Below are 24,981 nucleotides of genomic sequence, written 5' to 3'. Positions count from 1 at the left end.
TGGTTTTCTCTAGATCCTCAGCTTAGGGGTCTTACTGAACTATCAAGGTGTGGGCCAAGGATGAGGACTCATTAGAGTCTGGATTAGGGAAAACTCCCCATTTAAACTCTCAGGTTTTGGCCAAATTCATCTTCATACACACATAGAACTGTTTTGTTTGTTTATTTTTGCTGACTGATAGCCAAGGGCTACCCTCAGGATCTATAGGCTCCTTGGAGTTCCCTGCCATGTCACTCCATTGGCATGTTATAGCATGGCTGTTTGCAGGCCAAAAAGAGAATCTATCTACAAAAAGAGACTGTTCCTCTTTTAAGATATTTCACCTGATTAACTCAAACACACCCAAGATATTCTCCCTTTTGATTAACTCAAACTAATTAACGAATTTGGCACATTAATATATTTCCCTTAAAAATTATCAGTACATAATAATTATACAGAATAATATGTTTCATTGTGACATATCCATACATAAATGTAATATAATTTGTTCAATTTAAGTCCCCAGTACTTCCCCATTCCCCTCCCTCCTCCCTCAGCCTGGTCCCCTTGTTCTATTCTTCTGGTCTCCCATATATTTTTATGGGATCCTTTCTGTTAAATTTCTGGCTTCCTCATATGAGAGAAAATGTATAACTTTGACTTTCTGAGTCTGACTTACACCATTTAACAAGATATCCTCCTGATCCATCCATTTTCCTACAAATTACATAATTTCATTCTTTATGGCTGAATAAAATTCCATTGCATATGTACATGTTTTCTTTACTCATTTATCTGTTGACAGATGCCTAGGCTGGTTCCATAATTTGGATATTGTGAATTAACACTGCTACAAACATGGGTGTGCGTTTTTTTTGTGTAGTATGCTGAATTTAGTTATATTGGGTAAATGCCAAGAGGTGGCAATAGTTCAAAGAGATGAAGAATACAAGAGAATTATAATGTTTTTGAAAGACATTAATGATATCCATTTTAGACATGAAGCAAATTGGGCATCAATAATAGTGACTTCATAAATGGTATACAATTCAGTAGAGAAATCAGGATTAGAGACATTTACTTGGTAGCAATCAGTAGAGGTGAGCATTAAAACAAGGAGATCATCCAGAGAAAGATTATAGCAAGAGGTAATCCAAATAGTGGGGCAAGAACAAGTAAAACTGGAACTTCTGTAGCTATACTATAGTCCATATGTCTTGATTCCAGTGCAATATCCTATTATACATTTTTTTTTTACTTTCCTTTTACTTTCTTCTTTCAGTAATATCCTGCCTTTCTTAATTTGTGGTCTGTTCTCTGTTCTTGTTCTACTTTCAAGTCACACTGCCTGGAAGTGAGAATCAACGTCTATATTAGTGAAAGCCTTGGTGGTCACAGACAGAAGAAAGATTGACTCTATTATACTTCCTGTTCCAGAGGGTGACTTTCAGAATTGTAGGATGGAGAACTCAAGGCCCAATAAGAGAAGATGGCCCATGAACTACTTCATGCTTTATCAGAAACCAAAAATAAATGTACTTTTTCCTGTCTCTTCCATCTCAGATTGTCTATGAAAAAAACAGAATAGCACACATTTGAATGCACATGTAATCACATTGATTTATCTCTTAAAACTTTGGTATGTTTATCTAAGTACAAGACTGAAGCCACTGTAGCAATATTGTTAAAAAAAAATTCTGAGCTCTAATAGGAAATATAATTTGTGCTCGCTTTGGCAGCACATATACTAAAATTGGAAATATAATTTGATAAGAACATTTTAATCAGACTTTCCTCCCTCGTCTTAATTCTTCTTTCAGGTTATATGCAAGAAGAATGTGTCATCCCCTGCCCATTTGATTGCAAGTTAAGTGATTGGTCTAGCTGGGGTTCTTGCAGTTCATCTTGTGGGATTGGAGTGAGAATTAGATCCAAATGGCTAAAGGAAAAACCTTACAATGGAGGTCGACCATGTCCCAAACTGGATCTCAAGAATCAGGTAAAGTGCATGGAACAACAACTACAAAGCTAAAAACTCTCCTCATTGCTAATTCCTATTGAAATTGAAGTTGTCCTCTTACCGCAGGTAGCTTGCTGAGCTTGGAAGAAAGATGAGAAGGGCATAAATTAAGATAATAGAACCAGTAATAGAAGCTTTGCCAGCTCAGAGGTAACATCAAGACCAACTTGATTTTCTTAGCAGTAGTAGGGTTTACAGAATTAAATGCAATTTTTTAAAATCTTGAAATGTCATTTGATATTTAAAAGTTCACACACACACACACACACACACACACACACACACATACATACACTCCCTACATATGTATGCATGATTTGGGGGTGTATGTATATATTTGTTTGTATTATAAAATGTTGGAAGAATATCTATTACTATATGCAGTATAATTAGTGGCCTTATCTGTCAGTTCCAAAAGTGGTATTTTTTTTTCCCTTACCTAACTCTTTATCCTAATTTTCTTCATTCTCAATCTTATCTGTTTGAAACCTCTCCAAATCTTTTTTGGCTATTTCTCCACCTTTTTTCCCCAAAGTCATGCCTATTTCCAAATGAAATCCTGATGGATGCCTTCCCATATGGATGTCTAATAAAGTTACCATCTTAAGCCATCAAAATTGCTTAGAATATTTCAGTCTGCTTTACTAATGTCACAACAGTATAAGATTTAGTTAAGAACTATAGTAAGAACTTAAATTTCACCTATGGTTGTATACAAATTATTAGCTTATGAGTGATATTTCAGTTTTAATTTTTTAATGATTCGAGTAGGTGGAACACAAGGCAATGTTAGTTAAAACTCCTTTATTCTGAGAGAGGTGAAGTTTGTCTCATGTGGGGGTAGATACTTTGTGAGTAGGAAACTCTTAATAGAATAGCTACTTAAGCTTCTATCACTAATTCTATTATATTAATTTCTTTCCTTTAAACCCCATTCTGATCAGATGCTCTATAGATTTCTAATGGTAGAAAAATTCCATATGTCTGTTCTTATTGATTTATTTATTTTTGGTACTGGGGATTGAACCCAGGGATGTATAACAACTGAGCCATATCCCAAGCCCTTTTAATATTTTATTTAGACACAGGGTCTTGCTGAGTTTCTTAGGGCCTTGCTAAGTTGCTGAAGCTATCTTTGAACTGGTGAGCTTCCTGCGCCAGCCTCCTGATCCACTGAGATTACAGGCATGTGTCACCATGCCCAGCAATATGTCTGTTCTTGATTAATTTGAGTAGCATATGTAGTACTACTTGGACTTAAATATCCCATGTTATTTCAAGACGAGTATTGCTAGCTATTTTTCTCAAGTTTTTGTATAAGATGTATAATTCACTGAAATGAAAAATTATCCTAGTGAGAAATATTTAAATTCTATTACAGAGACTAGTTAGTATTCCAGTCTTGTTTTTTAAGGTTATGCGTTAAAATAATGACCATAGTTTCTTCCCTCAAAGAGGATGTAAATCTTTTGAGGACAGTAGAACAGAGGTTCTTAAGAGCAGAGGTCTTCTGTGGAGTTAAGCCTTACAGAGAAAGGAAGCATGCAGGTTTCTGGTCAGGAAGATAGATTTTGAGAATATTCTGTAAGAAAATGATTTCATCATTCTTAGGGATTTTACAGGCATTTAAAAGAACTACTAAGCATTTTTATGTATAATAACTAATGACAATTCTTATCATATCTTCTTCACAACCATCAATGAAATCCTAGCTTTTATAATGCTAGTGTTTAACACTTATTTTAATATTCTAATTTTATAAATGAGAAAATTATCGAAGGGATAAAAGACCTCATTGAAACACAGACATTATGACTATATTCTCAGTGTTGGAATGCAATTGAATAGAAGAATGTGTATAAAAATTGAGAATATGAAGAAGTTAATGGTACTTGTATGCCTGTTATGACTTAAAGAAAACTTGTTCCAGGCACTTAATTGACACATAACACACCTTTGAGAAGCAGTACAAGCTAGAAATGAAATCCAGTTTCAAGATTAGTTAGATAAATATAATAACTGAAAATTAAGTGAAAGTAGGCCCGTCTGCAGAAGATGTTTCTATCGTTTGAGTTCAAGAAGGCAATTGTAGCCTTTCAAACACATTTGTTTTGTTGTGATGCTTAGATACGAATCCTGGGTTTTAATAATCACAAATAGAATTTAGTATGGCATTTATTCTAATATAAAAGGTTTCAGATATCTGGCATGTGTATGGCCTAATTAAAGTTGAATAATTAAAGGCACCCCACTCCATACTTTATATATTTTTAATATTAATTTTATTATAAATTGACAAATTGTAGTTGTATATATGTCTAGTGTACAAAATGAATACAATCAGAAACAATTCAGTCCATATAGTCAACATACATATTCATCACCTCAAATGCTTATCATTTTTTATGGTGAGAACTTTCTTAGCAATTTTGAAATGTAAAATACATTTTAGTAACTGTATTTGTCATTCCATGTAATAGATTTCTTTAAAAAAACACACACCTATTTATTGCTAATTGATGGTGAATTGATTTTTCATACTCTCTGACCATCATCTCTCTATTACCTCACCTCCCATCACCTGGTAACCATCATTCTCCTCTCTCTGAGTTCAAAGGTATTGATACCACTCATGATAATATGTGGTGTTTTCCTTCTGTGCCAGGCTTATTTCACTTTACATAATATTCTGTAGTTCCATTCATCTTGTCATAAATGACTAAATTTGTATTTTTTCTCAAGGCCATATAGTATTCCACTATATGTTTGGACTACATTTTCTTTGTTCATTTATCTGTTGTTGAACACTTAGGTTGATTATCAGGCTTGGCTGTTGTAAATAATGCTATGTTGAGCATGGTAGTACAGTTGTCCTTCAACATACTAATTTCAGATCTTTGGGGTAAATTACCCAGATCTGGGATTGTTGGCACATAGGGTAATTCCATTTTCAGTTTTTTTGAGAACATCCCATACTGTTTTCCATAATAGCTGTTGTACTTTATATTCCCATGAAAATGTACAAGGATTCCCTGTTTTCCATACATACTTTATATTAGGACAATAGGTAATAAATCCTCTCTCTCACAATGAGTCTGTGAATGTCAAGGGAAAACAATATTAAGAAAAATCCTAAAATTAAAAGAATTTTTTTTTTCTTTTTTTTTTTTAGAACCGATTGCTTCTCTAAAGAAAGCACACTTATTCCTGTAAGCTTGTCTGTGGAAAAATGTTTGTGGGGACTTTGTTGTATATCTGCCCTTCTATATAGTAAACTCTTTTTTTATGCATGTCATGTATGTTATACTGTATTATATAATTTTATTTGGACTTCTTTGTGTTTATGTGTGTGTTTTGCTGATCAAACCCAGGGCCTCATGTATGCCAAGAAAACACTCCACAACTGAGCCACATCCCCAGCCCTGAAGTAATTCCTATTTCCTTAATCCTTCTGACAATAACTTGGGTTGTCAGGGATTTTTATTATTTAGAAAATACTGCCCAGCTTCTATTATGAATGGCACTTGTTTAGAAGAGACTGTGATTGGTTTCTCTGCACCAGAAATCTGGTGAATTAGAGATGTGCTGACTGAGGCTCTTTTGTAAAGTTCAATTTTACTGTTGACTTTAGGTTTATTTCCAATTGCTTTATAAGTTTCAATTTATTTTCCTATTTTTTGAATCAGATTAATCTCCTATTGTCTATCACACATATTTAAGAGCTTTAATAGACTTACCAAATTGTAACAGTAAGAGAGAAACATAATTTTAGTACCTGGGCATGAGAAAAATACATTATGTGTCAAATTGAGCCTAACATAGTGTTCGTAAGAATACTGAATTTGTTTTGTGTGTCTATTTATGTATATACTTATTCTATGAATATTTATCCTTTGATTCTCTTTAAAAAGAGGTCTTTTTGAGGACAAGAGTGGTTTTTCTGTTTTTGTAACTCAATCCATCCCCTAGTGCACTCTCTTGTGGGTTGTCATCTTATATTCACTGGATGCCTAATTTGAAAAATAGCCTTTTCTTGGATGACTGGGTGTCTAGCTTCATAGAAATCAACAAATGCATTAAGATGCTGGTATCTTATGCTGTGATTTGTCATTTGAATTCTTAAAAGCATGAGCTCTTCCAGGAGAAGAAATAAGAACCTCCAAATTATTATTGCCCAAAGAGAGTCTTTTAAGATTTTCTTGAAAAATCAGTGTTTAGATCCCCATTGAAATCTAACACAATGATATAAATGGAAAGGTCGGTATTATGTACACAAGCTCATAAGCTGTTCCGAATCTGTGAGTGAAATCAATATTTATAATCCCTCATAAAAGCCTCTCTTTTAAGCCAACACCTATCATCCTGATAGCTCTTTCTCTGGAAGTGCCTAAGTGACAGCCATCCTTGAGTAGCTTTCTGCTAAACATATTTGTGATGCTAAATAGTTTGAATATGCAGCTTGTCCAAAGCTCTTATCTAGGCATAAATGTCTTCTCTGTAGGTTATTGGATTATCAGGTCAGTTGGCTGATGCCCTTGACTCTTCTTGCATAATAAAAAACATAATGTGTTTTAATTTTACAGTCTATAATGTGTTGAGTGGATTTAAGGATACTTGTACTGTGTACTTTTTGCTTTGAAATGCTGCCATTGGAAGATGAAATATGAGCATGTTAAAGCTCAATTGGGCTTACATTTTCCTTTATTAGATCATCATACAATTGAAGCCAAGGGAATTTTAGAAAACTATGTTTTGTTTATAAGTTGTAAGGCATTGATATTTACAATTTGAATAAAAATCTTGTATGGAGGTTTATTTCCTGTACTTTTTAAAGATACATTCTACTTCAGTACATTCTTGAAAGATCTTTTATGTTTGCAACTTATTGAGAAAATATAAATTAAATGTGTGTGTTTTCTAGAAACAATTTGCTATTTTAAAGGTGCATCTTCTCCCCACCCCAAAGAGAGGTTATCTGAATTTGGAAATCACTAGAATTTGATTTTTCAAATCAGGGCAATTATGTTTTTAAGTGTGCTTTCTTTCTCAAGTGTTATGGTTTAAATGTGGTGTCCCCCAAAAGCTCACACGTGAGACAATGCAAGAAGGTTTGGAGGAGAAATAATTGTCTTCTAGCCTTAATCTAATCAATGACTTAATTCTTGATGGGATTAATTGAGTGGTGGCTGGAGGCAGGTGGGGTGTGACTGGGGGGGGGAGGGATTCATTGGGGGTGTAGCTATATATTTTTTATCTGGAGCATGGATCCTCTCTCTGCTTTCTGATTATCTTGTGAGCCGCTTCCCTCTGTGACACTCTTTCACCATAATGTTTGTCTCACCTCAAGCCCCAAGGAATGGAGCTGACCTTCTAGGGATTAAGATCTCTGAAACCATGAGCCCTCTAATAAGCTTTTCCTCCCCTAAATTTGTTCAGGTTAGATCTTTTAAAACACCAAGATATACAAATATATTTCAACATGAACATCACTTCCTTAGAAGAAGACTTTGGGATGAGCAAAAGTTTCTGTGTGAAATTACCTCGTAGTCATTTTGATTCTGTTTCATTCACTACTAGCATCATGTTACAATGCAGATAGGATAACTCTCATTCTATTTGGATGTTTGTTTACCCAGAAAAATATGGCAACACTTAAGGTTTAATTTCACTTAACCAGTTTTATTTTCCTGCTTCTTTTCAACCAGCCTGCCTCCCACAGATTGTGACCTAAACCAAATCATTCCTAGCAGTGTGCTACTCACTTTGGACTTGGTCCTTTGGCAAGAGCCCCAAACTGTTTGGAACAAGAAGCCTTCTTCATGAGAGAGTTAATATAGAAGGAAGCTCTAACTGTCCCATGGCTAAATACATTCAGGTGTATTCTTCTTGCATGAGGAGTGGCAATTGGTGGTCGTAACTTTGATAAGAATTTGTTTCTAATACAAAATATCACGTGGAATGAAGGGCTGCAGTGTGATTTAGTGATTGGTGTTATTTGAGAGGATGCAAACTCCCCTCTTTCTGACATTGCAGTTATTGCAATGCCCAGGTACACAGCATCCTATCTCAGAGGCAGCATTAAATAGTCTGTGTGAGTTGGTATTCTTGCATTTGTAGCCTTGATACCTCTCTGCCAGCCCCCTCTGTGCTCTCAAGTTGTGGTAGTGCACTAATTGAGCCGAGTGGAGCTCATTTTTGCCCTGTTGCCATGTCCACAAAAAAAAAAAAAAAAAAAAAAAAAAAAAAAAATTCTTCTCAAGAGATTCCCCTCCCCCAAAACATTTGCATTTACATTTAATCATTCCAAAGTAATACCATTCAGGCTTGTCAAAATTCTTAAAAGCTGCCAGAATTCCTCATGAGAAGCAATTTTCTTATATCTGTTGTCCACTTGGTATTACCTTTTACTCTTCTTTAATACTGGGTATCACTACTCTGCATGTTTCCAAACTCACTTATACTTGGTATTCAAGATGTTCACTGTGCAACCATAGAATGTTCGATGGAAGGTTAAGCAATGTCTTTAATGCTGCCTTTAATGAACTTTCTACTTCACAAACCCGATCATGTTTAAAAATCTTTCAAGTTTTTCTACATCTTTGGTATAAAGTTTAAATTTCATAATATATGTTGCAAGGCAAAGTTTTGTGGTCTGACACCAATTGCATCTCTCTGACCCTAGTGGCATGCTCACACAGCAGGGTCCTCGCCCTCTGGCTAGGGAAGCTATTGAAGTTGGAAGAAAGGGACCTCTTCTATCTTTCTCTCTCCTCAGAAGCCCTCATCTAGACTTTCTAATAAAGTGGGAGAGTTGCACATTCTTAGGCTAATCACATAAACCCATTGATTGATGTCAAATACGGTGTCTTTTAAGAGAAATTATCTTTCAATTTACTTTGCAAGTCACCAGACAATCTTTAATGAAATTAGATATTTGTGGTTACTCTCTTGCCCTTTCTCTGGGAACTACTCATCAAATTCTTCTACTTGCATTAAAATTTTGTCCCACTGCTTGGGACAGAGGGGAGTTATTGTCTTCTTTTCAAAAGTGAAGTCTCTTTCTCTTAGATGACAAGTAAGGGACACTGCAAATCATCAATGCTGAAAATATGTATGGTACCAGTTATAAAGTATGCCTTCTAAGAATGGCCCCCCACATACGCACAAGAGTTGTCCAAAGTTATCACCACCCCAATAGGCAACAACCCTTAGAAATGAAGATAAATTAATTTGGGAAGCAATATTAGGGAAGAAGTATGAATTGACCTGACTCTTCAGGCTACTCTTTGTCAATTAGGGGACCACCAGAGACCATGAGGCATAAATCAGAGTGGCAACCACAACACACAGAGCGAAACTGCTATTGCTTTTCTGTTTTCGAAGCAAAGAGATACAAGTTTGAAGTTATAGTTGGTCAATTTTTTAAAATTATTTTGTTCATTTAGGAGGACATTTACTCAAATTCTACTTCTTAATGTGTCCTACTTGTCCACTTATTTAATACCACTTCTTGTCCCCCACACCTTGCCTCTCCTCCCATTTACCCTGCCTTGCCTTTTCTTTTCCTACCAAAATGATTTCATCATTTATTATTATTTACTGGTTTTTATTTTTGGATGTGTCTTCTTCACCACACACCTCAAAACAGATATTTTGCTGGATTTCCATGAACACCTTTAAGGCTGGTCACGGTGTTGTCTTAGGTTCTCCTAGAAGCAGAATCAGAGACAGGATTCAAGAACAAGAATTTTACTTCTCAAATCCAAGGAACACTACTCTAGAGGTGCTGAATAAGGAGTGTTACAGCAAAGGGATGAAGCCAGTAGGAGACAGGGGGTATTATTAACCCAGGAACATCAGGGCATCAAGGCTTAAGCTTGAAGGTGACTCTGGGGAAATGAAAAATACATGTCTCAGATTTATTACACCTGAAGGAACAGGGAGCTGGGATTTTCACAAAGAAATTTCCAAGATTCCCTGGTTGAAGGAAAAATATAAAGTATGCCTCCAAAGAATGTTCCCACATACTTGGTAAATCTAAGCTATGATTTGATGTCATGGGGGTCCTGACTTTCAACCCATAGTTTCTTCCCTCTCTGAATGCCTCTTTCATCCAATTTAACTCAAATATAATAAGAAACACCATGCTTATTGTTTTCATAGACAAATAAGTAAGGGGAATTTGACTTCATCCTGTAAAATTCCCTCTCACATAAAGCCTACAAGCACAGAAATACAGATGTTGGTCATTGGAATTTGTCCAGAACACAGTACAAACTTGCCCCTAGAATTATCCCTGTGTGACCACAGGTACCTAGAAAAACTGAAGTTACTAGATTGGCATTTTTCACTGGGAGTAGCATATTATCTGTGTTATCCATGGTCAAGCCAGAAATCCATTCCTTTTCTACTGTAAAAATACATTTAATATAGCTCGGGGGCTGGCTAATATAGAATTTGTGTAGCTTATTTTGGAGTAAAACAGATAGATATGCATGTGGCTAGGAGTCTCATGTGGTCTCTCTTGAAACAGATTCCATACTCTTTGTGGATGTTGGATCAAAAAGCAAGGGAACTGAATAAATCTGGGTACAAAGACCAAACTATGCCCCAATTCATAAGACAGAAATAAGGATACGCAAAGGACTTCAGAGTACCCTGCACATATCCTCTTTATTCTCCCTTAGGAACTATGCTATATATTGAGTCCTTTTTTCTTTATCATTTCTGCTCAGTATAATTTTGGCTATCTAGAACTGGGAATAAGCAGAAGGCAGAATAAGGCAGAACTGGTACATTTCCCCCTTTTTGAAAACAGTGTCTGAACATACCTAAGATATTCCAGGGCAATACTATAATATAAACAGTTCAAGTGAAAAGAAACCTAAAAACATCTAAGCTACTAGTTCTTAGGGCTACACATGGGATTTACTGAAGATTTACATCCCTACCCCTCTCCCAGACTCATTAAATCAAATTTTCTAGTGATGGGACCCAACTGTTTCTATTTGTAAAAATCCCCAGGTAATTCTAATGTGCATCCAGGGATGAGAATTGCTGTCTTATCATCTTGTAAATAAGGTAACTGGGGCTCAAAGAGGTGACTTGACATTTAATCACCAACTAGAATGGGGGTCCTGTCTTTCAACCTATGATGCCTTGCCTCTTTGAACACCTCTTTCATCCAAATGAACTCAAGTATAATAAGAAACATCATGCTTATTGTTTTCATAGGCAAATCAGTAGGGAACATTTGACTTCATCTGTAGTATTCCCTCTGACATTGACTCCATTTGAACCACCAACATAGAGTGTCCTCTACTATGAACGAGAAATCCATTTTGGAAGATCGTTATTTAACTGAACATGTTACTTGCCTCAGACAGGGAAAGGACATGCATAGCTGCACATATACCTCTCAATGTGTAGGGGAAAAAAGTACACAGAATCCAATGGCTTCAAGGTTTTGAGTACTATGAATACTGAGGTGCTTTACTTTGTATCATTCAATAACTTTCCATATATATATCCTCATGCTCCGTAATTAGGGAATTAAAAGCAGACATGTAGAAATGTTATACAAGTGAGTAAAATGATGTAAAAGTATGATGTATATATTGGTTAGTCTTTTGTTGCCATAACAAATGCTCAAGAAAATCAATGAGAAAAGGTTTACTTGAGCTCACAGTTTGGGAGGTTTCCATCCCTGATTGGTTGGCCCCATTACTTTGGGCCCTCTGGTAAAGCAGCATGTTTATGATGGAAGCACATGACAAAGCCAAATCACTCACCTTATGACTGGGAAGCATAAAAGGGAACAACAGAATGGGATGCCACAAGGTGCTTCAAGGTCATACTCATAATGACCACAAGACCTCCCACTAGGTGCCACCTCTTAATGGTTCTACTTCCTTCAAATAGCACCAAGCTGAGGATCAAGCCTTTAGTACATGGACATTTGGTGGACATTTTAAGATCATAATTATAGCAATATGGATAAGGACTTCTTAGTAAGAGTTATTTGTAGATGATCCCTGGTAGCTTTCCACAACAGAAATAACAATAAAGTGGAGTTCAAAATAGTGAACATTTTGAAAGGCAACATTAATTCCACATCCATTCCTTTTGTCAGTCCTTCACCACATATATTTTTGACACTCTGCCAGGAGGAGAGTTCTATTCTTCAGGGTGTTTCCACTGGAAGCTTACATTCCTGGAAACTTGGGTGGGGGATTAGATAGGTTTAAAGTAGGGATAATGCTGCTGTGGTTATTGGTGACATCAGAACTACTCCACATACATGATGCCAGTTCAAACCTAATTTATAAAATTGTATTTCCTTTCCAGTACTGGCACGATTTGCAACCAACAGAAACCTTGGCCCAAATTGGTTTAAACAATAAGGCAAACCATTTCCTGATGTAAAAAGAAGGCCAGTGGAAACCCAGGCTGCAGGTGGTTGTTTCTGGATTTGGGCAATGTTGTCAAGGACAGAGCTTCTTTCATTCTGTCTTGTTGGCAATAGGCAATATTGGCATCTTCCTCAGGTCCTCAGCAGGATGGCTCAGCAGTTTCTGACTTAGCTTTCAGAGGCATCAGTGACCAAAAGAATAAGTGTCTCTTTTTTAGAATCTTAGGAACAACAAAAATTTCCCAAAATTTCCCCCCGGCCCAAGCTAACACAAAAGACTTTTCTTCACATGCCATTGGCTGAAGTTGGATTTTGTGTCCATTCCTGAACAGATCACTGGAAGAAGTGATGTCAAGAACTTGATTAGCTCAAACAAGTGCTTTCCATCTTAATGTTTTTAAAACTGCATGGCATGTAGAACTCTATGTATGTATGGCAAACTGGGATACCTGTTTAAAGCTGTCTATGGTACTCGTGGATGGCCTGAGACCCACACACTTTGTGGGGTGGTGACAACAGAGTGTCAGTCACACTTAAAATGTATTTCTTGATATGCTAGTGTGTCAGGGCAGTGCTTCTCAACCTTAAAAGTGTAAGTAAATCACTTGAGGGATCATGCTAAAATGCAGACTCTAATTGAATGGAACTGGGATAAAGGAGATAGACCCCATTCAAACAAGCTCCCAGATGGTGGCAAAGCTGCTGGTTTGCTCTGAGATGCTAATGAGTACCAGTTGGGGAGCACCTTCATAGACTAATCACTATGGAATGTACATTGAGAAGTGAACCAGTATTTCTCTACATACTCTTAATTTTATTCTTTTTTTTGAGAGTATAATTAGTTTTAAGTAACATTTTTGAGCTTTATGCTGAGAAGGAAAAATTAAGTAATATTTTAAATCAATTATCAGATCTCTTTTGTGTTAAGGAAAAGTGACATAATGCTTTCCCTATGAGGATACAAAATTGCCTTGACCAAGACTTCTGTGACACTTTATTTTTGGCTAGGGCATCATTCCATTTTGCAAGTTATTTGGTAGAAACAGTCATCCAATGCCTCACTCATAATAAGCAAAATCCAAACCAGATGATCAATAGATTCATGTACCCCATTGCTTTTCCCATTACCTTTCCCTCTGTAGCCATGCAATCCTTTCTTGGGTTGCTCACCAACAAGTTAAAGGCATTTTAAGATTATCCATATACTTGTGAGGGCTCATAACAATACTCATGAGGGAAGCCAAGTCTAATAGTTTCTTTAGATTCCTCTGAGTGTTTCAATGTTTCAATCCAAACCTTCCATAGACCATTAAAATTTGCACCACCATTTGGTAATGGCATTACAATATTGTATCATTGTAATGTACTATTACAATGTATCAAAATTGTATCATTACAATAGCAGATGGTAATGATAAATAGAGCTGCATATTATTTTGTATGGGAGTGAAGTAAGAGCTTATATTTATGAAAAACAAAATCCCTGTGAAATTATTCATTTAAGGATTATATATATATATATATATATATATATATATATATATATATATATATAATTTATATTTATACATAGAAATTTTTTTAAGTTAAAAAATAACCCTGAGGGATAACGCATGTAGAATAAGTGAAGGTGGAATCTGAGAAAATGTAAAGCAGTGAGACATCACACACTTACAGCTTGCTTTAATCTGTACCATTGTTCTTATATTTCCATGTGTCTCTCCTGGTTCATCTGATCTGAGGCTACCTGAAGCAGGTGTCTTATCTTCCATTGCCCACAATTCGCTCAAGGGCTGAGCACTCTCAACCATATCAGTGGATTCCATGTGTCCTAACAACAAAAACAGAAGAGGGAAAAAAATAAGAGTTTTAGAGGCAAACAGAATATTGTTGAGTTAGTAGGACTTTTGACATAGTGAAGTTACTAAGTTCTTTGCTTGAGTAAATTAAGAGTCACTAGAGAAAAGAGTTAGCATGTGTATTTAGGTATTTTATATTCAGATTCTAATGTTAGCCTTACATTTGATGTCCTTATGGCTTCTTTATTGTGTTTGCATTATCCCCTGAATAATTACCCAAAGTTAGAAACAGACAGACAAGCAGAATCAAGCCCTGAGATACAGAATAAAAGGGGAAATGATAGATTCAACCACTGTGATTTATTGGTGTGATTCATTCTTCTCTTGTGGTGAGAAAGCGATTAGAGGTTTTTGTTGACCACTTACTTGCATATTACATATTTTTCCAGTTTTTTAAAAAACATGTTGGTTTTTATGTAGTTGACTGAGGCCATGTCTACATTTGCTGCATGGCAAATGACAAGGTTAATAAAGTCCAGGGATACAGGCCATGAAAATGGAAAATTTGGATTTTTCTAGATTCTGTTCCCCATACCCTTAGAATTATAAGCATTGGAATCTAAGTTCACTATGTCTAGGAAAACAAACCAGAAAGGTAATTGAATAAAATTACTATAATTCTGTGGGGAAAAAAAATGGTCAGAGTAGCTACTTATTGCTAAATATGGATAAGAAAGAACTAAGGGAGAGAAATAGAATAGAAACAGCTTTAAAATGGAAAAGTGAAATATGAATATCTTGAACTCAATATATGATCTTTTTTGCATGAATTATTGCCTGTCATTTGAAATGCACGTTATTCAGAACTACTGAAAAATATGTTCTGGCTTATTACTTAATTAAAAGTAAGTTATGATCATTTTCAATCTTTATATAATTTATATTTTTATAAGTCACAAATTTCCCATAATTCTATTGGCCCTAATCATCAAAAAAGTATTGATATCCTGACGTACAATCATCATACATCCTTTCTTCTCTCCAGCCAATGTAACAAAAGAAACTATCACAGCTGGGAAAATTGATATTCCAAAGTATAAAACTTGGCAGTGAAAAGATTAATTTTCTGTACTTAATGCCCTTAATTTTTGAAAAACTTTCAACTTTCTTCATAGTAAGGCCAGTGGTTTCATTTTCTTGTTGGCAGTGGGCAGATGATAATGTTCTGCTCTATTTTACTTTATGAAGAACCAAGAGGATCAGTTGTTTCTCTAATGAGTTTGTAAGAGATGCTTCAATGCTGAGCCATTAGCTGCATCTTTTGGACAACTACAATAGAGAAGTAAGAAGTGGTTTTAACAACTTGCAAAAATTATCACCATTAGAGTGAATGAAGCACTAATATATGTATATACCAGATGTTTCAGATGACTAGATTTGGGAGAAAACATACAATTAATTTACATTTTAGCACTAAGTACAAATTTTAATTTATTCTGACTAATTACTTTATGGCCCATCTAGAAGGCCATTTGAAGGAGTTATGGAAAGGCTATAAAATAAATCGTAATCAAGAGATGACACTTCCTTGGCATTGAAGGAGAAGAGTTCCATGTCTAATGCTTGTATTGTTCAGAAGCATTCAAGTTTCACTTGCCCAAAACCTGTCATTGAATTACAGACCTGGAATCAAAACATGAGAAGCAGATTATTACACTTACTTACAACCTGTGCCAAAGTTTAATCCTTCCACAGACCAGATAAATTTTTCAAGTCTATGCTACATTCTATATACTTACTGTAGTCAAGGTGCTGAGCAAAAAACATGAACAGATTTCTTGATAAGAATTAATATAAAGGATCCAGGTGCAGTGGCACACACCTGTAATCCCAACTTCTCAGCAGGTAAAGTATGTTCATGCCAATTCATGCCTTTATACGTGTTCTTTTTTTTTTTTTTTTTTTTTTTGCATTACAATACCAATACTCTTGAATTTATTTCAGGAAATATTTATTTTTTACCCATTTATTAATTGTGTTGGTTTTGGTGTTAATTTCTAGAGTTTCTTATATATTCTGGATATTAATGCCCTATCTGAAGAGAAGGTGACGAAACTCTTCTATTCTATAGGCTCTCTGTTCACTCTCTTGATTCCTTTGCTGTGTAGGAGCTTTTCAATTTGATGCCATTCTACTTAATGATTTTCGGTTGTATTTCTTGGGCTTTAGGAGTCTTGTTAAGGAAGTCAATGCCTATGTAAATAAGTTGGGGTATCAGGCCTATATTTTCTTCTTTAGTTGCAGTTTTTGGTCTACTTCCCTGATGTTTGAATCACTTTGAGTTGACTTTTTGCAGGATGAGAGAGAAGGATCAAGTTTCATTGTTCTACAGATGGATATCCAGTTTTCCCAGCACCATTTGTTTAAAAGACTATCTTTTCTCCAACCTGTTATTGGCAGCTTGTCTAATATGAAGTCACTGTATCTATGTGGGTTTGTCTCTATGTCTTCTATTATATTCCACTGGTCTTCGTGTCTGTTTCAGTGTTAGTACTATGCTGTTTTTGTCATAGCTCTATAGTACAATTTGAGGTCTGATATTGTGATGCTTTCAGTATTATTCTTTTTGTTCAGGATTGCTTTGGCTATTCTGGGTCTCTTACTTTTCCAAATAAACTTTAGGATTGCCTTTTCTAGGTCTTTGAAGAATGTTATTGATATTTTTATGGGGGTTTCATTGAATCTGTACAATATTTTTGGTAGTGTGGCCATTTTGATAATATTAATTCTGCCTAACCAAGAACACGGAAGGTATTTCTATCTTCTAAGGTCTTCTTCAATTTCTTTCTTCAGTGTTCAATAGTTTTAATTGTAAAGGTCCTTTACCTTCTTTGGTAGATTAATTCCCAGGGTTTTTTTTAATAGGTTAATATGATGGGATAATTTTTCTAATTACATTTTCAGCAGATTCATTATTAGAGTATATATAAGAAAGTAATTGATTTACTCTACTAAATTAATTTGTCAGCTCTAAAAGTCTTGTGGTAGAGTTTTTGGGGTCTTCTAATATAAGATCAGCAAACAGATAATTTGAGTTACTCTTTGCCTCTTTGTATTCCTTTATTTCCTTCTCTTGTCTGATTGATCTGGCTGGAGTTTCAAGAACCATATTGAATAGGAGTAGTAGAATGGGTATCCTTATCTTGTTCCTGGGTTTTCGGAAGAAATGCTTTCAGTTTTTCTTCATTTAGTATGATGCTGTCCTTGGGTTTGTCATATATAGTCTTTACAATGTTGAGATAAGTTCCTTCTATCCCTAGATTATCTTGTATTTTAAGCATGAATGGGTGCCGTACTTTGCCAAATGCTTTTTCTCCATCTATTGAGATAATCATGTGATTCTTGTCTTTAACCTCTGTTTGTGTGATGACTTGTATTTATTGATTTCCATATGTTAAACCAACCTTGTAGCCAAGGTTAGGATTAAACCAACTTGATCATGTTTTATTATCTTCTTAATGTGTGTTTGAATGCAGTTTGCCATTATTTTGTTAAGAATTTTTGCATCTGTGTTCATCTAGAATATTGGCTTGAAGTTTTCTTGATGTATTTGTCTGTCTGGTTTTGGTATCAGGGTGATACTGACTTCATGATATGAATTTAGCATTGTTCCCTTCTTTTCTAATTTATGGAATAATTTGAAGAAGAAAGGTATAAGTTCTTTAAACATGTGGTAGAACTTGGCTGAGAATCCATCTGATCCTAGAGTTTTCTTTGTTGGAAAGTTTTTGATGGCTGCTTCAATTTTATTATTTGACGTTGGTCTGTCTATGTTTTCTATATCCTCATGGTCCAGTTTGGGTAGGTCATATATCTCCAGGAATTTGTCAATATCTTCAAGATTTTTTAACTTATTGGAGTATAAACTTTCAAAAGAGTTTCTAATGATTGTCTGGATTTCAGTAATATTTGTAATGTTATTTCATTTTTATATGTAATTTTGTTAATTTAGGTCTTCTCTTTTTTTGGTTAGTTTCACTAGGGGTTTATTAATCTTGTTTATCAATTAAAAAGCAACTCTTTGTTTTATTGATCCTTTGAATTGTTTTTTATTCTCAATTTTATTGATTCTTGTCTCTGATTTTAACAATTTCCTGACTTCTACTGATTTTGTTGTTAGTTTGTTGTTCTTTTTCTAGGGCCTTGAAGTGTAATGTTAGATTATTTACTTAGTAACTTTCTTTTTTTTTTTTAAACTTATAAACTTAGTGTTATAAACTCTCCTTTTAGAACTCCTTTATATTGTGTTGACATTACTATTAATCACCATGCTGTTGAGGGGGCTAGGATAAGAACTTTGGAAACTGCACAATACTATAAACTTTCTTCATGCCCAGGTATTATAATCTAGTGGACCACTGGCTAGATTTTTGCTACAGAGTGCATTAGCTGGAATGTTCAGTGTTCAGCTAAACCTGAGAATGCCTCTTCTCTTTAGACAAGATATACCAATATTAATGGCCATCTTCCTTCCCTCTCCTCACAGTCCTCCTTAGACCTATGACAAACATCAAGAGCCAGGCTCATCCCTGACAATCTGTGATCCAAATCCATGCCCACATTTCATTTGTTTTAATAATTAAACTATAAACTAAGCAAACTGTTATATAAAATGTGTTTTAGCTTCCTGTCTTGCTGAGTATGCCTTTATAACAACCCAGAAGGCTATGTTCAAATTTAGGGATTCTTAAAGTTCTGTATCAAATTGGGCAGAGCTGATATTCAGTCTGTGCTCTGTGCCCCTTCTTTTCTAGTCCCAACTCTGGCTCACCTCCATCTGCCTGTACCATTCTCTGTTGACTCCAAAAACACTCCCCAGACTGACTCCCAGGGCATAAGGGCACTCACACAAAGGGGTGCAGTACTCACCCTCAGGAGGACAAATCTAGGGAAGAGGTTCACACAAATTATCAGCTCAAACCCATTTGGCAGCAAATTCTGTAATCTAATCATATAATCTAATAGACTTTAGAGGGAATCAGGGACCCCCTTGACTCTGTGGGTTCTTCCATCATGGGAGAAACATAACTAGACAAGAACTGAGAGGGCTCTCTCTGCTCAGGCGTAAAGACAGAAGGCAATACTGTCAGTGACCATTTATAAGAAGATTTATAGTATTATTTTCTTATAGTACCTTCAAGAAAGCATCATTCTTGAAATTCAAGTGTCTCTTAAAATTTTTAACATGAAAAGACAGAAAAGTAATGTGGAGAGTTTCAAGAAAATGGAAAGGGCTTTGTTCTTAGGTGGAGATTATTATGCTCACTATGTCCTGCACCTAGAATTTGCAGGCATTTGAATTAAAAGTCCTTAATTTAGTCATCTTCCTCCTGCCCAAGTAGGAGTTCATGGAATTTAGTTGCTGCTCATGCATATCAATATCTTGTCTTTATGCCAGCATGTGAGAAGTTTGGAACACTTATTACCTTATTCAATTGAAATATGACAGAGATTAGGAAGGTTTCACCTTTTAGAAAAGTGCCCTTCAATCAGAGATCCTCATATTTTCTGGTTTCAGGATCCTTTCAACTAAAAAAAAATCACTGAATATTCAAAAGAGCTTTTGTTTATACAAATTATATCCATGTTTACTGTAATCAAAATTTAAAGAGAGAAATTGAAAACGTATGTATGAATTTACTTAAAATTAGTTAAAATTAACCATCATACATGCTGACATTAAAATACTTCTATGAAAAATAAATATATATTCCCAAAAAAAACAACAAAAAAGTTTTAAAAAGTGGCATCTTTATTTACTATCTAGAATCTGAAATCATTACAGTGTAATTTACATATGCTGTTACCTTAAAGTCCATTGGTCTCTCTGGCACTCTGAATAAGTCTTAAGTCCATGTATTTTTTAACATCATGTGTTAGTCATTAAAAAAATTTTTCCACTGAGTTATGCCAAAATGCTGATATATTTTGTTACTCAAAAGCAAAAATTCATACATATTATTTCACATCATCATTAATATTATCAGGAGTCTAAGCATCAGGAAGCTTCCAATCTCTTGGTGGCAGATACAAGTTTTGCAAAATTCTAAATTTTGCTTGAAAGCTTGAATTTTATCATTGCAAACATGTACTATTAGTTTTTTTTCCCTTAAAGTGACAGACTGACTTCATTCATTTTGAGAAATCATATGCAAGTCTACATAGCCACAGATTTTCTGCAAAACTTTCTTTTTAGCTAAAGTGCTGTTCCACAATCAAAGAAGCTAGTTCAACTTGGAATTTAATAGCACTCATGCCTTTTCTCAAGAGAACCATCAAACTTCAGTGTGCAGCAGAATTGCTTTATACTCACTTCAAAATTAGTCATATAGAATGTTATAAAGGTAATTGAGTGTGTTGTGGTGAAGACTACAATGACTCCTATTAGTACATTTTTTTTTGTCACTCTTTGATTCATTTTAGGTACCAGCAATTTACCCTGTAATACTTCTTTAGTAAACATGTATGAATTGTACATATTAATGAGTTTTTGCATTATCATTACAAATGTCATGAATGAAAAGAAGAGCAAATAACTTTTAGACCCTCTGAAAGAGTCTCAGGGGCTCTACATTTTGACAAGTAATATCTTAAAAGCAGAATGGAAATGTCCTGAAAAGAAGGGGTTGTGAGCACAATAGAGGAGTGGAGGAAATGAAACTGTACTCTACTCCTAGATTTCCACAGTCATAGTAAATCCATTATTAAAAAAAAAAAAAAAAACTATGGGTTTTTAGAAAAATCCTGCTTATTACCTTTTGCCAAGACAACAATTTTTATGTTCCTCTCTTTCAGAAAGCTATTTTTCTTTTTTAAAAAAAATTATTTATTTTAATTAGGTCTATATGACAGCAGAATGCATTTTGATTCACTGACACAATTGCTGCACAATTTTTCATTTCTCTGGTTGTACATGATGCAGTGTCTCACCATATGTATAGTCATACATGTACCTAGGGCACAGAAAACTATTTTTCATTCATTATCAAAACTTCCTAGAAGTTTAAGTTACATGTTTATCATGCCACCTGTAATTTCTTTAAGTACTTCTCAAAAATTATTCCTTAGTCTCCCAGTTTTTGGTAAACTTAAACTTTTCCAAAAACTTACTTATATGCTATTAATCAGTCTTTTCCCCTGATTTCCTTCCTGTGTGTTTCCATTTTCATTGGAGTCTTCAGACCCAGAAGAAAAAAAAATTGAATTGTTTTAGGTTTTACTTGTGGAAACCTAATCACTTGGGTCTGCCTTTTCTCCACTTTTTTCTAGCTCTACCCATGATACTTTTTGTCTCAAGCTTCCCAACTTAGAGACCAAACTTTGCCAGGAAATATGGTAATGTCAAGTTAACAAGAATTGTTCATTTCCCCCATATGCTTTGCCTTAGTTCAAACCTCTGAACACATGACACGGACACCTCAAATGATAGCCAAACTTTTAAAACAGCTATTTTTTTTCTTTCTTTGTTATGTATTTTTCTCAGCTCTCATCAGCAAGTTTCTCCATCATGCTCCCAGGGCACAGTTACTTGGGCCTAGTTTTGTAATCCAGCAATTGGGTCTTAAAATTCTTAGTCATTTACTAATAGTTCAGACACTTAGCAAGATTAAATTCTCAAAATTCTAGCAACCTCATCATAATGGTGATAATAGTATCAACATTATGTGAAATATGAATGCATAAAAAATCACATCTAACAGTAGCTTATAATGAACCTCAATAAATGATAACCATGATTGTAGTTATAATAAATCATTCCAAATGGACTTATATCCCATTTCTACTCATCACTTCTCTTAGCTCTTTGTAATTCTGTTCAAGTGTAGGTTTCTCTAGGATTGAATATTCTTTTACTGAAACTCCGTAAAGAAAATAAGCTGTTTCTCACAAAGGCCAGTGTCCTCTATGTACTTGACTGATGTCATTTACTCTCCTTGTGTATTTCAAACAAACAGTCATATTTGAGATTTTTTCGTATATACTTAGATAGATGCTCAATGTCGAAGTCTTTGGGCTTATCACTTTGAAAATACTTTTGCAACACCCCTTAGCATTTAGGATAAGAACACAATATGTATTAGGCTACCATTATCAGTTCTTCAAAGAATATGTTTAACATATGTTTCCATCAGAATTTTGAATCAGAACTATCATTTCAATATTGACAAAAAGTCCATAGCAGTGTTCTCTTTTAGAGTTGTGGAAAACTTATTTTGATTTACAGTAGTACATTATGCTAATTTGAAACATCAACATTTATCAAGGCATCCATGTAGGTCTCATCAAATTCTTCAATTCAATAAAAAATTAGTTATAAGTATTCAATTATTTTATTACATTTATATGTAGAGTGTTCTACATTTTGAGTAATTACATTGAAGTTCTATCTTCATTGAAAAAAGATGAGAATTTTCACTTTTGATTAAGCTAAATTGCATGTTTCAAGAACCTCCCAATTAATTATAACTCAAGTAGAGATTTTTCATTAGTGTTCAGAAGAGGCTAAATTTAAGTGCATTAATAAATTAGCAAGATTAAAATTTTAACTATGCAAAGGGCCATGGGAAGTCTCTAGATTTTTTTAATAGACACTTTGTAAAGCTTTGGAAATCAAACCAGAATTTCAAAGTAATTTCTCCCAGAAGTACTGTGTACTATGGTTTGAATGTGTGTCTTCTCTAAAATTCATGTTGAAACTGCCCCCAGGGAAACAGTATTAGGAGGTGGAATCTTTAAGAAGCTGGGTAGGCCATGAGTGTGAAGTCCACATGGATCAGATTAGCACTCTACAAAAGGCTTGAGTCACAACTCAGCCACTTGTCTCTTCTGCCCTATGAGGACACAGCATTTGTTCCTTCTGGGCAAAGCAGCCTTCAGGGCATCTTCTGAAGCAAAATGCAGCACCCACCAGACACTGGACATTTTGGTGCCTTGATCTTGGATTTCCCAGTCTCCAGAAGTGTAACACATATGTTTCTATTGTTTATAAATTACCCAGTCTCAGATATTTTGTTGTAGTGCACTAAGAGACTAATACCTGTACTTACAACTCTTAGTTACTCTTAGAACTCTGAGATTTTTCTTCATGCCATGACTTTTACAGCTTATAGAGAATTGTCAGTTTTTGATGTTTTAGTTTTATATCTATGACAATTTGAAGGTCTGTCCTGGCAATAGATAAGGTTATTAGCTAGACATTTTCCAAACTGAATTATTATGGATAACACCTTCTCTAAGATTACTTTTAGAAAGTTGTCATCTGATTTTTAAATAAAAAGTAAACCTAGATATCAGGGTCAGCAAGCTGCTTCTATAAAGGACCAGATAGGAAATATTTTAGGTTTTGCCCCATGGTCATTGTCATGGCAACTAGCTCTGTTGCTATATTGCAAAAACAACCATGAACTGTAAGTCAACATTGATAAGGTTGTGTTTCAATATAACTTATTTTCAAAACAGTAGACTGAATTTGGTCTAAGGACTGAATTTTGCACTCCCCACACCCCTCTAATAAATTAATAATTTCTTGAAATATCTGCATTTTGGGGTATTAAAAATCAGATATTACATAAATAAAATAGGAGACCCTTCTAGCCCTTCAGAATCTCAGGAACAATGCTTATAAATATGGATGGAGTGGTTTCTTTGGGCTAAAGAAATTAGCCTTCTGTGAGAACTTAGCAATTAGTTAACTGTTGACTACCTTAATTATTTAGGTCAGATTTTCATCTATATTTTGCATGTTCACTAAGAAGTTAATTGATTTTCTAAATATAAGGGTAATTGCTTTTATTTTCACATCCAGATAATTTTTAGAAACAAAAGACTGAATGAAAATAAACTGATCTATTCACTTGGCAGGACTTAGTAAAGTTTTTAATATACTAATATGTAGTTTGAATGCCCAAGTGACGGGGTAGACATGGTATCTTATATTTCTTAAACTTATTTTATCATAGACTCCCTATTGAATAACTATAGATGGTGCATGGAACGTAGATTGAAAAACGCACTGAGCTAGTTTGCCTGACAATATTCTTGAAATGCTTGGCCATCTGGAAATAGGGTTCCCAGCTGAAAGACTCATTAACCATTCAGTGCATTAACCTGTCAATGGAAACTATTCTTTTTTCCTCAACCACTGTTTAAAGTTCAGTATCATTGTTGCTTTTCTCTTCTCAGCTACACTCCTTTTCCACCCGGAGTGTGTTCCAACTTTTCACTTTGTCTGAGAGCAAAGACAAGAACAGATAGGGTGGAAGGAAAGGCAGAAAATTGTGGATCTCTATGCCCAATGCAGCCTAGGTTTTCTGAAATATAGATGATTGTACTTCAGTCTCCTGGGACATAAAAACATTTCAAGGTTCTCTGGTTTTTAGCAGACAGTTTGATGAAGGGCAAATGACAGGATATTTTCAAGCAAAAGTCATGCAGAAGCACTGTGAGAGTATGTTGTCCCATTTGGGACTGAGATTTGTCCTGGTAGGATACCTTGGGATATGCAGTTTCTTATCCATTGATGTTCAGCTGCCCCAAACCACCAGTCATTCTGTTGACTCTACTGCTAAAGGAATAATAGTATTAAGAGTTCAAATTAATAAGCAGAAGCCTTTACCTGTATTATCTGTTTTAGTTCTTTCACTGGAAGGAGCTGCTATCATACATGTCTCCTTCCAGCCCCGCAATACTGGAAATTGAACCCAGGGCCT

General features: G+C 35.0%; 1 protein-coding gene across 1 annotated transcript in view; it reads left to right on the top strand.

Moving 5' to 3' along the window:
- The window catches only part of Thsd7b (thrombospondin type 1 domain containing 7B), an 821,885-nt gene that overhangs the window by 627,251 nt on the left and 169,653 nt on the right, over positions 1–24,981 (top strand). The window contains exon 15 of the mRNA XM_046463780.2: positions 1,803–1,981. Coding sequence (XP_046319736.1) covers positions 1,803–1,981 — 179 coding nt within the window. The remainder of the gene's footprint in view (positions 1–1,802; positions 1,982–24,981) is intronic.

The sequence above is a fragment of the Marmota monax genome, unplaced genomic scaffold, assembly GCF_021218885.2.
Source record: "Marmota monax isolate L192 unplaced genomic scaffold, Marmota_monax_Labrador192_F-V1.1 WCK01_AAM20220418_F8-fsc00034, whole genome shotgun sequence".
NCBI classification, from domain to species: Eukaryota; Metazoa; Chordata; class Mammalia; order Rodentia; family Sciuridae; genus Marmota; species Marmota monax.
This window is presented reverse-complemented; position numbering and strand designations above follow the sequence as displayed.